This window comes from Salvelinus fontinalis, chromosome 3 (genome assembly GCF_029448725.1).
Source record: "Salvelinus fontinalis isolate EN_2023a chromosome 3, ASM2944872v1, whole genome shotgun sequence".
NCBI lineage: Eukaryota > Metazoa > Chordata > Actinopteri > Salmoniformes > Salmonidae > Salvelinus > Salvelinus fontinalis.
This window is the reverse complement of record NC_074667.1, coordinates 67,047,174-67,062,914: the sequence shown is the minus strand read 5'-3', so window position 1 is coordinate 67,062,914 and position 15,741 is coordinate 67,047,174. Positions and strand designations below refer to the sequence as shown.

General features: G+C 44.9%; 1 protein-coding gene across 2 annotated transcripts in view; it reads left to right on the top strand.

The window, feature by feature from the left end:
• LOC129851360 (synapsin-2-like) overlaps positions 1 to 15,741 on the top strand; it is a 231,378-nt gene that overhangs the window by 201,125 nt on the left and 14,512 nt on the right. For both annotated transcript variants that reach the window (XM_055917849.1, XM_055917850.1), the window contains exon 11: positions 8,925 to 8,976. In XM_055917849.1, coding sequence (XP_055773824.1) covers positions 8,925 to 8,976 — 52 coding nt within the window. The remainder of the gene's footprint in view (positions 1 to 8,924; positions 8,977 to 15,741) is intronic.

Sequence of the window (15,741 nt, the reverse complement as noted above, 5' to 3'; positions counted from 1 at the left end):
TCCAGAGACCAGTAAGGAAGCTATCACTGTCCTGTCCAGAGACCGGTAAGGGAACTATCACTGTCCTGTCCAGAGACCAGTAAGGAAGCTATCACTGTCCTGTCCAGAGACCGGTAAGGAAGCTATCACTGTCCTGTCCAGAGACCGGTAAGGAAGCTATCACTGTCCTGTCCAGAGACCGGTAAGGAAGCTATCACTGTCCTGTCCAGAGACCGGTAAGGAAGCTATCACTGTCCTGTCCAGAGACCTGTAAGGAAGCTATCACTGTCCTGTCCAGAGACCGGTAAGGAAGCTATCACTGTCCTGTCCAGAGACCTGTAAGGAAGCTATCACTGTCCTGTCCAGAGACCGGTAAGGAAGCTATCACTACTGTGTATCTGCATCCCTCAATAGACACTATATCTGAGTTGCCGGTTAAAGATGTGAGGAGTGAAATGCACATGAAGTTTGATCTTTGCTGTCATGTAGTTTTCAGAACAGTTTGTCTTTGCTCATGGCGCCCCCTGGTGGGGAGACTCATTATCAGTCCCTTCTCATTGTATATTCTGTCATGTTTGTCTTTATTTGTCAACAGCCTTATATGTTACATTTCTCAATTGCTTGAGCCACATTTGTCCAATCAGAATCCACTTTTTCAACGCTATTAACACGCAGCCCCAAACTGAAACACAGTGGCCAAAATAACCCACTTAATTTGCAAAATGCATTACACCCCTATAGTCGATGTCTGGGCTCCCGCAAAAATCAAATTAGCGTAATACAACAATTCTCATAAAAATCTGTCAGTTTAAGCTAGAGATATCTGTTTTTTTAATTGGATGTGTCTCGATTCACCACATCTGCCGATGTCGCACTTCCACGGTAACAGTTGTGTTTTTCAGACCATTAGACATTCCACAAAATCGTCTGTAGCGTCCGAATGGTTTGGCCTACATTTTGCTATAAGACCCCTACAAGTGTGTGAAGTTGGTACAGCCGATCTGCCAACTTCTGTCTGTAGCGTATGAACAGTTTGAGCTACACCAGTTTGAGCTTTTCCCTCTGTGGAAAGGTGAGACTCACAAACACGTGTCGGTTGTTTGGCTCTAGGATACCCACAGGCCTCACAACACTCATCTGAAGGTCCCCCAGTACCAGTTGAATAAAATTAGTGGAAGGACACAGTGCCTTCGGAAAGTTTTCAGACCCCTTGACTTTTTCCACGTTTTGTTACGTTACAGCCTTATTCTAAAATGTATTAAATAGTTTTTTCCCCTCATCAATCTACACACAATACCCTATAATGACAAAGCAAAAACTGATTTTTTTTAAAATGTTTGCTAATTTATCAAATAAACAAACCCAGAAATATTCCATTTACATAAGTATTCAGACCCTTTACTGAGTACTTTGATGAATCACCTTTGGCAGCAAATACAGCATTGGGTCTTGGATGGGGAGCTTTGCTGCACAGCTGTTTTCAGGTCTCTCCTGAAAAGTCTGGGCTCTGGCTGGGCCACTCAGGACATTCAGAGAATTGTCCCAAAAGCACCCATGTGTTGTCTTGGCTGTGTGCTTAGGGTCGTTGTCCTGTTGGAAGGTGAACATTCGCCTCCGTTCATCTTTGCCTCGATCAAGTCTCCCAGTCACCGCCGCTGAAAAGCATCCCCACAGCATGATGCTGCCACCACCATGTTTCACCGTAGGAATGGTGCCAGGTTTCCTCCAGATGTGACGCTTGGCATTCAGGTCAAAGAGTTCAATCTTGGTTTCATCAGACTAGAGAATCTTGCTTCTCATGGTCTGAGAGTTTAGATGCCTTTAGATGCCTTTTGGCAAACTCCAACGGGGCTGTCATGGGCCTTTTACTGAGGAGTCGCTTCCATCTGGCCACTCTACCATAAAGGCCTAATTGGTGGAGTGCTGCAGAGATGGTTGTCCTTCTGGAAAGTTCTCCCATCTCCACAGAGGAACTCTGGAGCTCTGTCAAAGTGACCATGACCACCTCCCTGACCAAGGCCCTTCTCCCCCGAATGCTCAGTCAGAGAGACCACCTCCCTGACCAAGGCCCTTCTCCCCCGAATGCTCAGTCAGAGAGACCACCTCCCTGACCAAGGCCCTTCTCCCCCGAATGCTCAGTTTGGCCGGGCGGCCAGCTCTACGAAGAGTCTTGGTGGTTCCAAACTTCTTCCATTTAAGAATGATGGAGGCTACTGTGTTCTTGGGGACCTTCAATGCTGCACATATTTAGTACCCTTCACCAGATCTGTGCCTCGACAAAATCGTGTCTCGGAGCTCTACAGACAATGCCTTCTACCTCATGGCTTGGTTTCTGCTCTGACATGCACTGTCACCTGTGGGACCTTATATAGACCGATGTGTACCTTTCCAAATCATGTCCAATCAATTAAACGTACGACAGGTGGACTCTAATCAAGTTGATGTTGATACTCAAGGGTCTGAATACTTATGTAAATACGTTTTTTATGCATTTGCCAAAATTTCTAAAAACCTGTATCCCTTTTGTCATTATGGGGTATTGTGTGTAGATTGATGAGGATTCTTTTTTATTTAATCCATTTTAGAATAAGGCTGTAACACAACAAAATGTTGAAAAAATCAAGGGGTCTGAATACTTTCTGAAGGCGCTGTATATGTATGTGGAGACTGTTTAGTGCTAAAAAAAATGGGGTTAAATACATGTGAAGAAAACTGACAAATGTTTCTTGATCTTATATCTCTCAGATATAGGAAAGACACTTCAGAACAAACTTCCTTTAGATTTTTTTGGGGGGGACTATCTGTTGTTCCATGTAGCGAATACAAGTTATTATTTGTGGTTGTATGGGCTAATAGCAGTAAGGCCCCAAAAATGTTTTCATCAAATATATACAGTACCAGTCAAAAGTTTGGAAACACCTACTCATTCAAGGGTTTTTCTTTAGTTGTACTATTTTCTACATTGTATAATAATAGTGAAGACATCAAAACAAATATGGAATCATGTAGTAACCAAAATAGTGGTAAACCCTTTGCCTTGATGACAGCTTTGCACACTCGTGGCATTCTCTCAACCAGCTTCACCTGGAATGCTTTACAACACTATTGAAGGAGTTCACACATATGCTAAGCACTTGTTGGCTGCTTTTCCTTCACTCTGCGGTCCAACTCATCCCAAACCTTCTCAATTGGGTTGATGTCGGGACCTCTATGGGTCCCTCTACCTCTCCTTTGTCCTCTATGGGCCCCTCTACCTCTCCTTTGTCCTCTATGGTTCCCTCTACCTCTCCTTTGTCCTCTATGGACCCCTCTACCTCTCCTTTGTCCTATATGGGTCCCTCTACCTCTCCTTTGTCCTCTATGGGCCCCTCTACCTCTCCTTTGTCGTCTATGGGCCCCTCTACCTCTCCTTTGTCGTCTATGGGACCCTCTACCTCTCCTTTGTCCTCTATGGGCCCCTCTACCGCTCCTTTGTCCTCTATAGGTCCCTCTACCTCTCCTTTGTCCTCTATGGGTCCCTCTCCCTCTCCTTTGTCCTCTATGGGTCCCTCTACCTCTCCTTTGTCGTCTATGGGCCCCTCTACCTCTCCTTTGTCGTCTATGGGCCCCTCTACCTCTCCTTTGTCGTCTATGGGCCCCTCTACCTCTCCTTTGTCCTCTATGGGCCCCTCTACCTCTCCTTTGCCCTCTATGGGCCCCTCTACCTCTCCTTTGTCCTCTATGGGCCCCTCTACCTCTCCTTTGCCCTCTATGGTTCCCTCTACCTCTCCTTTGTCCTCTATGGGTCCCTCTACCTCTCCTTTGTCCTCTATGGGTCCCTCTACCTCTCCTTTGTCCTTTATGGGTCCCTCTACCTCTCCTTTGTCCTCTATGGGCCCCTCTACCTCTCCTTTGCCCTCTATGGGCCCCTCTACCTCTCCTTTGTCCTCTATGGGCCCCTCTACCTCTCCTTTGTCCTTGCCCTTGGCCTCTGAATTGCTTTTTGCAAGAATGGACCAAGTAAGAGGTGGCCTCTTTTATGCATGAATAAGGTCTGATTGAACAATTGTGCAAATAAAGTTTTGTACATGCGCTGAAGAGCTTCACATTCATGGGAGTCATTTGTATCAGCTTTGCGTTTTTTGGAGTGTTTACTGTTTTGCAAAAATGTGCTTAGCGTTTGCATTGTGTGTGAAAGCAATGAGAAATTGCTTACACTTTAGCTAAAAATAACACTGTAGTGGTCATTAGGTTCTGATGGGGATCAAGTTGACCCCAGTTCATTAGGTTCTGATGGGGATCAAGTTGACCCCAGTTCATTAGGTTCTGATGGGGATCAAGTGGACCCCAGTTCATTAGGTTCTGATGGGGATCAAGTTGACCCCAGTTCATTAGGTTCTGATGGGGATCAAGTTGACCCCAGTTCATTAGGTTCTGATGGGGATCAAGTTGACCCCAGTTCATTAGGTTCTGATGGGGATCAAGTGGACCCCAGTTCATTAGGTTCTGATGGGGATCAAGTTGACCCCAGTTCATTAGGTTCTGATGGGGATCAAGTTGACCCCAGTTCATTAGGTTCTGATGGGGATCAAGTGGACCCCAGTTCATTAGGTTCTGATGGGGATCAAGTGGACCCCAGTTCATTAGGTTCTGATGGGGATCAAGTTGACCCCAGTTCATTAGGTTCTGATGGGGATCAAGTGGACCCCAGTTCATTAGGTTCTGATGGGGATCAAGTTGACCCCAGTTCATTAAAAGTGTCTTAGCAATCCAGAAAAACTGTAATCAATCTTAAATATGTGTTACTGCTGTCACAGACCTGTATTGTATTGCTGATTATGTTGCTGATTCCTGAGCTATTCCACCATGTAACTATACCTGTTCTACCTGATACCTGAGCTATTCCACCATGTAACTATACCTGTGCTACCTGATACCTGAGCTATTCCACCATGTAACTATACCTGTGCTACCTGATACCTGAGCTATTCCACCATGTAACTATACCTGTGCTACCTGATTCCTGAGCTATTCCACCATGTAACTATACCCGTTCTACCTGATACCTGAGCTATTCCACCATGTAACTATACCTGTTCTACCTGATACCTGAGCTATTCCACCATGTAACTATACCTGTGCTACCTGATACCTGAGCTATTCCACCATGTAACTATACCCGTTCTACCTGATACCTGAGCTATTCCACCATGTAACTATACCTGTGCTACCTGATACCTGAGCTATTCCACCATGTAACTATACCCGTTCTACCTGATACCTGAGCTATTCCACCATGTAACTATACCTGTTCTACCTGATACCTGAGCTATTCCACCATGTAACTATACCTGTGCTACCTGATACCTGAGCTATTCCACCATGTAACTATACCCGTGCTACCTGATACCTGAGCTATTCCACCATGTAACTATACCTGTTCTACCTGATACCTGAGCTATTCCACCATGTAACTATACCCGTTCTACCTGATACCTGAGCTATTCCACCATGTAACTATACCCGTTCTACCTGATACCTGAGCTATTCCACCATGTAACTATACCTGTGCTACCTGATACCTGAGCTATTCCACCATGTAACTATACCTGTGCTACCTGATACCTGAGCTATTCCACCATGTAACTATACCTGTTCTACCTGATACCTGAGCTATTCCACCATGTAACTATACCTGTGCTACCTGATACCTGAGCTATTCCACCATGTAACTATACCCGTGCTGCCTGATACCTGAGCTATTCCACCATGTAACTATACCTGTGCTACCTGATACCTGAGCTATTCCACCATGTAACTATACCTGTGCTACCTGATACCTGAGCTATTCCACCATGTAACTATACCCGTTCAACCTGATACCTGAGCTATTCCACCATGTAACTATACCCGTGCTACCTGATACCTGAGCTATTCCACCATGTAACTATACCTGTGCTACCTGATACCTGAGCTATTCCACCATGTAACTATACCCGTGCTGCCTGATACCTGAGCTATTCCACCATGTAACTATACCTGTGCTACCTGATACCTGAGCTATTCCACCATGTAACTATACCTGTGCTACCTGATACCTGAGCTATTCCACCATGTAACTATACCTGTGCTACCTGATACCTGAGCTATTCCACCATGTAACTATACCCGTGCTACCTGATACCTGAGCTATTCCACCATGTAACTATACCCGTGCTACCTGATACCTGAGCTATTCCACCATGTAACTATACCCGTGCTACCTGATACCTGAGCTATTCCACCATGTAACTATACCTGTGCTACCTGATACCTGAGCTATTCCACCATGTAACTATACCCGTGCTACCTGATACCTGAGCTATTCCACCATGTAACTATACCCGTGCTACCTGATACCTGAGCTATTCCACCATGTAACTATAACTGTGCTACCTGATACCTGAGCTATTCCACCATGTAACTATACCCGTTCTACCTGATACCTGAGCTATTCCACCATGTAACTATACCCGTTCTAACTGATACCTGAGCTATTCCACCATGTAACTATACCCGTTCTACCTGATACCTGAGCTATTCCACCATGTAACTATACCCGTGCTACCTGATACCTGAGCTATTCCACCATGTAACTATACCTGTGCTACCTGATACCTGAGCTATTCCACCATGTAACTATACCTGTGCTACCTGATACCTGAGCTATTCCACCATGTAACTATACCTGTGCTACCTGATACCTGAGCTATTCCACCATGTAACTATACCTGTGCTACCTGATACCTGAGCTATTCCACCATGTAACTATACCTGTGCTACCTGATACCTGAGCTATTCCACCATGTAACTATACCTGTGCTACCTGATACCTGAGCTATTCCACCATGTAACTATACCTGTGCTACCTGATACCTGAGCTATTCCACCATGTAACTATACCTGTGCTACCTGATACCTGAGCTATTCCACCATGTAACTATACCTGTGCTACCTGATACCTGAGCTATTCCACCATGTAACTATACCCGTTCTACCTGATACCTGAGCTATTCCACCATGTAACTATACCCGTTCTACCTGATACCTGAGCTATTCCACCATGTAACTATACCCGTTCTACCTGATACCTGAGCTATTCCACCATGTAACTATACCCGTGCTACCTGATACCTGAGCTATTCCACCATGTAACTATACCTGTGCTACCTGATACCTGAGCTATTCCACCATGTAACTATACCCGTGCTACCTGATACCTGAGCTATTCCACCATGTAACTATACCCGTTCTACCTGTTACCTGAGCTATTCCACCATGTAACTATACCTGTGCTACCTGATACCTGAGCTATTCCACCATGTAACTATACCTGTGCTACCTGATACCTGAGCTATTCCACCATGTAACTATACCTGTGCTACCTGATACCTGAGCTATTCCACCATGTAACTATACCCGTGCTACCTGATACCTGAGCTATTCCACCATGTAACTATACCTGTGCTACCTGATACCTGAGCTATTCCACCATGTAACTATACCTGTGCTACCTGATTCCTGAGCTATTCCACCATGTAACTATACCTGTGCTACCTGATACCTGAGCTATTCCACCATGTAACTATACCTGTGCTACCTGATACCTGAGCTATTCCACCATGTAACTATACCCGTGCTACCTGATACCTGAGCTATTCCACCATGTAACTATACCCGTGCTACCTGATACCTGAGCTATTCCACCATGTAACTATACCCGTGCTACCTGATACCTGAGCTATTCCACCATGTAACTATACCCGTGCTACCTGATACCTGAGCTATTCCACCATGTAACTATACCCGTTCTACCTGATACCTGAGCTATTCCACCATGTAACTATACCCGTGCTACCTGATACCTGAGCTATTCCACCATGTAACTATACCCGTGCTACCTGATACCTGAGCTATTCCACCATGTAACTATACCCGTGCTACCTGATACCTGAGCTATTCCACCATGTAACTATACCCGTGCTACCTGATACCTGAGCTATTCCACCATGTAACTATACCCGTTCTACCTGATACCTGAGCTATTCCACCATGTAACTATACCCGTGCTACCTGATACCTGAGCTATTCCACCATGTAACTATACCCGTTCTACCTGATACCTGAGCTATTCCACCATGTAACTATACCCGTTCTACCTGATACCTGAGCTATTCCACCATGTAACTATACCCGTTCTACCTGATACCTGAGCTATTCCACCATGTAACTATACCCGTTCTACCTGATACCTGAGCTATTCCACCATGTAACTATACCTGTGCTACCTGATTCCTGAGCTATTCCACCATGTAACTATACCTGTGCTACCTGATACCTGAGCTATTCCACCATGTAACTATACCTGTGCTACCTGATACCTGAGCTATTCCACCATGTAACTATACCTGTGCTACCTGATACCTGAGCTATTCCACCATGTAACTATACCCGTGCTACCTGATACCTGAGCTATTCCACCATGTAACTATACCCGTGCTGCCTGATACCTGAGCTATTCCACCATGTAACTATACCTGTGCTACCTGATACCTGAGCTATTCCACCATGTAACTATACCCGTGCTACCTGATACCTGAGCTATTCCACCATGTAACTATACCCGTGCTACCTGATACCTGAGCTATTCCACCATGTAACTATACCTGTGCTACCTGATACCTGAGCTATTCCACCATGTAACTATAGCTGTGCTACCTGATACCTGAGCTATTCCACCATGTAACTATACCCGTTCTACCTGATACCTGAGCTATTCCACCATGTAACTATACCTGTGCTACCTGATACCTGAGCTATTCCACCATGTAACTATACCCGTGCTACCTGATACCTGAGCTATTCCACCATGTAACTATACCTGTGCTACCTGTCATGATGTCTGTCTATGTCTCTGTCTGTTTCAGAAGGAAGTGGCAGAGCCAACCAAGAACCCCGGACAGCGGCGCCAATCTCAAGGTTGGTTACGTTACATCCTAGACCGTAATGGTGTTGCTGTAGTAACCACTCAGGTTCAGGCCAAGTGATTGGCCAGTTAGAAATCTTTGGCTGGCCTCCTGAGTGGTGCAGCGGTCAAATGCACTGCATCACAGTGCTCGAGGTGTCACTACAGACCCGGGGTTGATCCCAGGCTGTTTCACAGCTGGCCATGACCGGGAGACCCATGAGGCGGCACACAATTGACCCAGTGTCGTCCTGGTTAGGCGATGGTTTGGCCGGCCGGGATGTCCTTGTCCCGTCGGGCTCTAGCGACTCCTTGTGGCGGGCCGGGATGTCCTTGTCCCGTCGGGCTCTAGCGACTCCTTGTGGCGGGCCGGGATGTCCTTGTCCCGTCGGGCTCTAGCGACTCCTTGTGGCGGGCCGGGATGTCCTTGTCCCGTCGGGCTCTAGCGACTCCTTGTGGCGGGCCGGGATGTCCTTGTCCCGTCGGGCTCTAGCGACTCCTTGTGGCGGGCCGGGATGTCCTTGTCAAGGCGGGCTCTAGCGACTCCTTGTGGCGGGCCGGGATGTCCTTGTCCCGTCGGGCTCTAGCGACTCCTTGTGGCGGGCCGGGATGTCCTTGTCCCGTCGGACTCTAGCGACTCCTTGTGGCGGGCCGGGATGTCCTTGTCCCGTCGGGCTCTAGCGACTCCTTGTGGCGGGCCAGGCGCATGCAAGCTGGCTTCGGTCGCCAGGTGTACGTGTTTCCTGCGACACATTGGTAAGCTGGCTTCGGTCGCCAGGTGTACGTGTTTCCTGCGACACATTGGTAAGCTGGCTTCGGTCGCCAGGTGTACGTGTTTCCTGCGACACATTGGTAAGCTGGCTTCGGTCGCCAGGTGTACGTGTTTCCTGCGACACATTGGTAAGCTGGCTTCGGTCGCCAGGTGTACGTGTTTCCTGCGACACATTGGTAAGCTGGCTTCGGTCGCCAGGTGTACGTGTTTCCTGCGACACATTGGTAAGCTGGCTTCGTTCGCCAGGTGTACGTGTTTCCTGCGACACATTGGTAAGCTGGCTTCCGGGTTAAGCGAGGAGTGTGTAAATGAGTAGTGCGGCTCGGCAGGGTCGTGTTTCGGAGGACGCACGCAAAAGTGCACTGTATTGTAACTGTTATGAATTTTGTATTGTCAATTTGTTGTCTACTGTATTAAAACTTTAAACTTGTACATGTTACTCCAACAAGATGTTCCCATGGCGACAATAGTCTGCAAAATAAAGAAAGAACCAATGTTGAAGACATCTGAAATATTTCTATGAGAATTAGAATACAACGTACATTTAGTTTTTCCTGCATTAAGTACCCATGTTAAATCAACCAGGACTTTCTGCAAGGCAACAAAATCCGATTTCAGCTCCTACATAGCGGACCATGTTGGTCAGCCATAAAGGCAATAGCGTACATAGCAGTGTAATTCTGTATACAGATGAATGTTACAGGTTTTTGCAGTTAGACTAACATTATTTATATAATTAGTAAAGAGGACAGGTCCCAAAATCGATCCCTGCAAGACACCTTGAGTAATATTGAGGAAACTACACTTGACACCATCAGAATGCACACATTGTGCCTTATCTGACAGACGGTTCCCAAACCACTAGAAACCTGTTCGAGGCCCATTTCAGACAACCTTTGAATGAGTAGGGGATGGTGGACAGTATCAAAAGCCTTGGATAGGTTTATAAATATGTCAGTACAGTGATTCCTACGATCTAAGTCATTTAATATAAAATGTAAGACAAGCAGCTGAAACAGTGGTGTGTCCAGGTCTGAAACCAGACTGGTGCTCATTAACAATATCATTTGAAGTTTATAAATTCTTAGCTGAGAGTTTGCCGGTGTTTCTAATATTTTTGCAAGGCATGATAGTTTAGAAATCGGATGGTTGTTATCTAGGTCATTTATCAAAGATTTGACCACTTTCAAGAATTGAACTGGATTTCCACCACTCTCAGATACACAATTCAATCTGTCAATCGAGCCTTAGCCCAAACTAAGTTTCTTACAGGAAATCTTTTAGACAATTCATACGTGAACCATGGGTTAGATCTGTCCTTCATCCTTAATCTCTGATATGGATCATGCTTATCTACAACAGAGGTAAACAGAGAGGTCAAACATTTAAGGATCTGAATCAGAGATAGAAGACACACCCTCCCCAGGTCATCCCCAGGTCAACCAGGACATTTTGCTTATTGAAAGTTCTAAAATGTCTCTTTATAATAATGCGTATCTCTAATGCAGGAAATGGGACACTGATTCCATTGGCTTTATACTGTAGTTGTGATGTGATGTCAAAAATAATATCCAAAAGAGTTGATTTTTCAGGGTGTTTTGTATTTGTATTTATTATGGATCCCCATTAGTTCCTGCCAAGGCAGCAGCTACTCTTCCTGGGGTTTATTATGGATCCCCATTAGTTCCTGCCAAGGCAGCAGATACTCTTCCTGGGGTTTATTATGGATCCCCATTAGTTCCTGCCAAGGCAGCAGCTACTCTTCCTGGGGTTTATTATGGATCCCCATTAGTTCCTGCCAAGGCAGCAGCTACTCTTCCTGGGGTTTATTATGGATCCCCATTAGTTCCTGCCCAGGCAGCAGCTACTCTTCCTGGGGTTTATTATGGATCCCCATTAGTTCCTGCCAAGGCAGCAGCTACTCTTCCTGGGGTTTATTATGGATCCCCATTAGTTCCTGCCAAGGCAGCAGCTACTCTTCCTGGGGTTTATTATGGATCCCCATTAGTTCCTGCCAAGGCATCAGCTACTCTTCCTGGGGTTTATTATGGATCCCCATTAGTTCCTGGCAAGGCAGCATCTACTCTTCCTGGGGGTTTATTATGGATCCCCATTAGTTCCTGCCAAGGTAGCAGCTACTCTTCCTGGGGTTTATTATGGATCCCCATTAGTTCCTGCCAAGGCAGCAGCTACTCTTCCTGGGGTTTATTATGGATCTCCATTAGTTCCTGCCAAGGCTCTTCCTGGGGTTTATTATGGATCCCCATTAGTTCCTGCCAAGGCTCTTCCTGGGGTTTATTATGGATCCCCATTAGTTCCTGCCAAGGCTCTTCCTGTGGTTTATTATGGATCTCCATTAGTTCCTGCCAAGGCAGCAGCTACTCTTCCTGGGGTTTATTATGGATCCCCATTAGTTCCTGCCAAGGCTCTTCCTGTGGTTTATTATGGTTCTCCATTAGTTCCTGCCAAGGCAGCAGCTACTCTTCCTGGGGTTTATTATGGATCCCCATTAGTTCCTGCCAAGGCTCTTCCTGGGGTTTATTATGGATCCCCATTAGTTCCTGTCCAAGGCTCTTCCTGGGGTTTATTATGGATCCCCATTAGTTCCTTTCCATGGCTCTTCCTGGGGTTTATTATGGATCCCCATTAGTTCCTGTCCAATGCTCTTCCTGGGGTTTATTATGGATCCCCATTAGTTCCTGTCCAAGGCTCTTCCTGGGGTTTATTATGGATCCCCATTAGTTCCTGCCAAGCCTCTTCCTGGGGTTTATTATGGATCCCCATTAGTTCCTGCCAAGCCTCTTCCTGGGGTTTATTATGGATCCCCATTAGTTCCTGCCAAGCCTCTTCCTGGGGTTTATTATGGATCCCCATTAGTTCCTGCCAAGCCTCTTCCTGGGGTTTATTATGGATCCCCATTAGTTCCTGCCAAGCCTCTTCCTGGGGTTTATTATGGATCCCCATTAGTTCCTGCCAAGCCTCTTCCTGGGGTTTATTATGGATCCCCATTAGTTCCTGCCAAGCCTCTTCCTGGGGTTTATTATGGATCCCCATTAGTTCCTGTCCAAGGCTCTTCCTGGGGTTTATTATGGATCCCCATTAGTTCCTGCCAAGCCTCTTCCTGGGGTTTATTATGGATCCCCATTAGTTCCTGCCAAGCCTCTTCCTGGGGTTTATTATGGATCCCCATTAGTTCCTGCCAAGCCTCTTCCTGGGGTTTATTATGGATCCCCATTAGTTCCTGCCAAGCCTCTTCCTGGGGTTTATTATGGATCCCCATTAGTTCCTGCCAAGCCTCTTCCTGGGGTTTATTATGGATCCCCATTAGTTCCTGCCAAGGCTCTTCCTGGGGTTTATTATGGATCCCCATTAGTTCCTGTCCAAGCCTCTTCCTGGGGTTTATTATGGATCCCCATTAGTTCCTGCCAAGGCTCTTCCTGGGGTTTATTATGGATCCCCATTAGTTCCTGTCCAAGGCTCTTCCTGGTGTCCAGCCAAATTAAGGCAGTTATACCATTTAAAAACATTATAATACATTCACAACACATTAGATGTGTGCCCTACTTTACTACAACATATCTACAACACATCTACAACACATCTACAACACATCTACAACACATCTACAACACATCTACAACACATCTACAACACAAAATTCATGTGTACGTGTGTGTGTAGTGCGTATGTAATCATGTGTGTATAGTGCGTATGTAATCATGTATGTATAGTGCGTATGTAATCATGTGTGTGTATAGTGCGTATGTAATCATGTGTGTGTGTAGTGCGTATTTAATCATGTGTGTGTATAGTGCGTATGTAATCATGTGTGTGTATAGTGCGTATGTAATCATGTGTGTGTGTAGTGCGTATGTAATCATGTGTGTGTATAGTGCGTATGTAATCATGTGTGTGTATAGTGCATATGTAATCATGTGTGTATAGTGCGTATGTAATCATGTGTGTGTAGTGCGTATGTAATCATGTGTGTATAGTGCGTATGTAATCATGTGTGTGTATAGTGCGTATGTAATCATATGTGTATAGTGCGTATGTAATCATGTGTGTGTAGTGCGTATGTAATCATGTGTGTGTATAGTGCGTATGTAATCATGTGTGTGTAGTGCGTATGTAATCATGTGTGTGTATAGTGCGTATGTAATCATGTGTGTGTAGTGCGTATGTAATCATGTGTGTGTATAGTGCGTATGTAATCATGTGTGTGTGTAGTGCGTATGTAATCATGTGTGTGTATAGTGCGTATGTAATCATGTGTGTGTATAGTGCGTATGTAATCATGTGTGTGTAGTGCGTATGTAATCATGTGTGTATAGTGCGTATGTAATCATGTATGTATAGTGCGTATGTAATCATGTGTGTGTATAGTGCGTATGTAATCATGTGTGTAGTGCGTATGTAATCATGTGTGTGTAGTGCGTATGTAATCATGTGTGTGTATAGTGCGTATGTAATCATGTGTGCATGTGTCTTTGCGTATGTAATCATGTGTGTGTAGTGCGTATGTAATCATGTGTGTGTGTAGTGCGTATGTAATCATGTGTGCACGTGTCTTTGCGTATGTTTGCGTTGCTTTACAGTCCCCGGTGTATTTTTATCTATTTTTAGAAGATCTGTTTTAAGTTGGGGCGGGTTGGTTTAGTTATCAGTTGAGTTAAATTTACCTCGGTGCAAATATATTTCCGTCTATATGATATTGGCATCAACCAATCCAGGTTAAGATCATCCAATATTAGTAATTCTGATTTAGCATAGTTAGACAGCAAGTCAGACAATTTGCTAAGAGCAATTGGGAGGGCCTAGGGAGGGTGATAAACTCCCACTAACGTTAGTTGGGCATTATTACTAAGGCCCATATTTAGGACAAGACACTCAAATTGCTTGGGACAGAGGTGGAAACTCAAACAGCAACATTCAAGTTGTTCATTATGAATCTGGTGACACCCCCACCTCCCCCAATGCCAGATCTATAAACATTTTATCCATTCAGACACACAGAGATTCTGGCACAGACTTTTTTTTAACCAAGTCTCAGTAATTATCAAAATGGCTGAGTTAGTTTGAGAAGCCAGAATTACAATGAGATCCATTTTTTAAATTGAACTTCTGAAATATACATGAATCAGTTCAGGAACACAGATACGGGATTTCAGATCAGGTGGAGTCTCAAACTGCTATGATCAGTAGTTAACACTCTATATGAAATAACCATGGGCTTGAAACGGTCTAGAAACAAGATTGCTTAGAACTGTGCCATGTAATCTATGTCTTGAACAAGGATGTGGATTAATACAAGACTCAATGAGGGTTACTTGTTCAATAGTACAGTAATGCATAGTGGAGTAATGCATAGTAGAGTAATGCACAGTGGAGTAATGCATAGTGGAGTAATGCATAGTAGAGTAATGCATAGTAGAGTAATGCATAGTAGAGTAATGCATAGTAGAGTAATGCATAGTAGAGTAATGTAGAGTAATGCATAGTGGAGTAATGTAGAGTAATGCATAGTGGAGTAATGTAGAGTGGAGTAATGTAGAGTAATGTAGAGTAATGCATAGTGGAGTAATGCATAGTGGAGTAATGCATAGTGGAGTAATGCATAGTAGAGTAATGCATAGTAGAGTAACGCATAGTAGAGTAATGCAGAGTAATACATAGTGGAGTAATACATAGTGGAGTAATGCATAGTGGAGTAATGCATAGTAGAGTAATGCATAGTAGAGTAATGCATAGTGGAGTAATGCATAGTGGAGTAATGCACAGTGGAGTAATGCAGAGTGGAGTAATGCATATTGGAGTAATGCATAGTGGAGTAATGCAAAGTGGAGTAATGCATAGTGGAGTAATGCATGGTGGAGTAATGCATGGTGGAGTAATGCACAGTGGAGTAATGCACAGTGGAGTAATGTAGAGTGGAGTAATGCAGAGTGGAGTAATGCAGAGTGGAGTAATGCAGAGTGGAGTAATGCATGGTGGAGTAATGCATGGT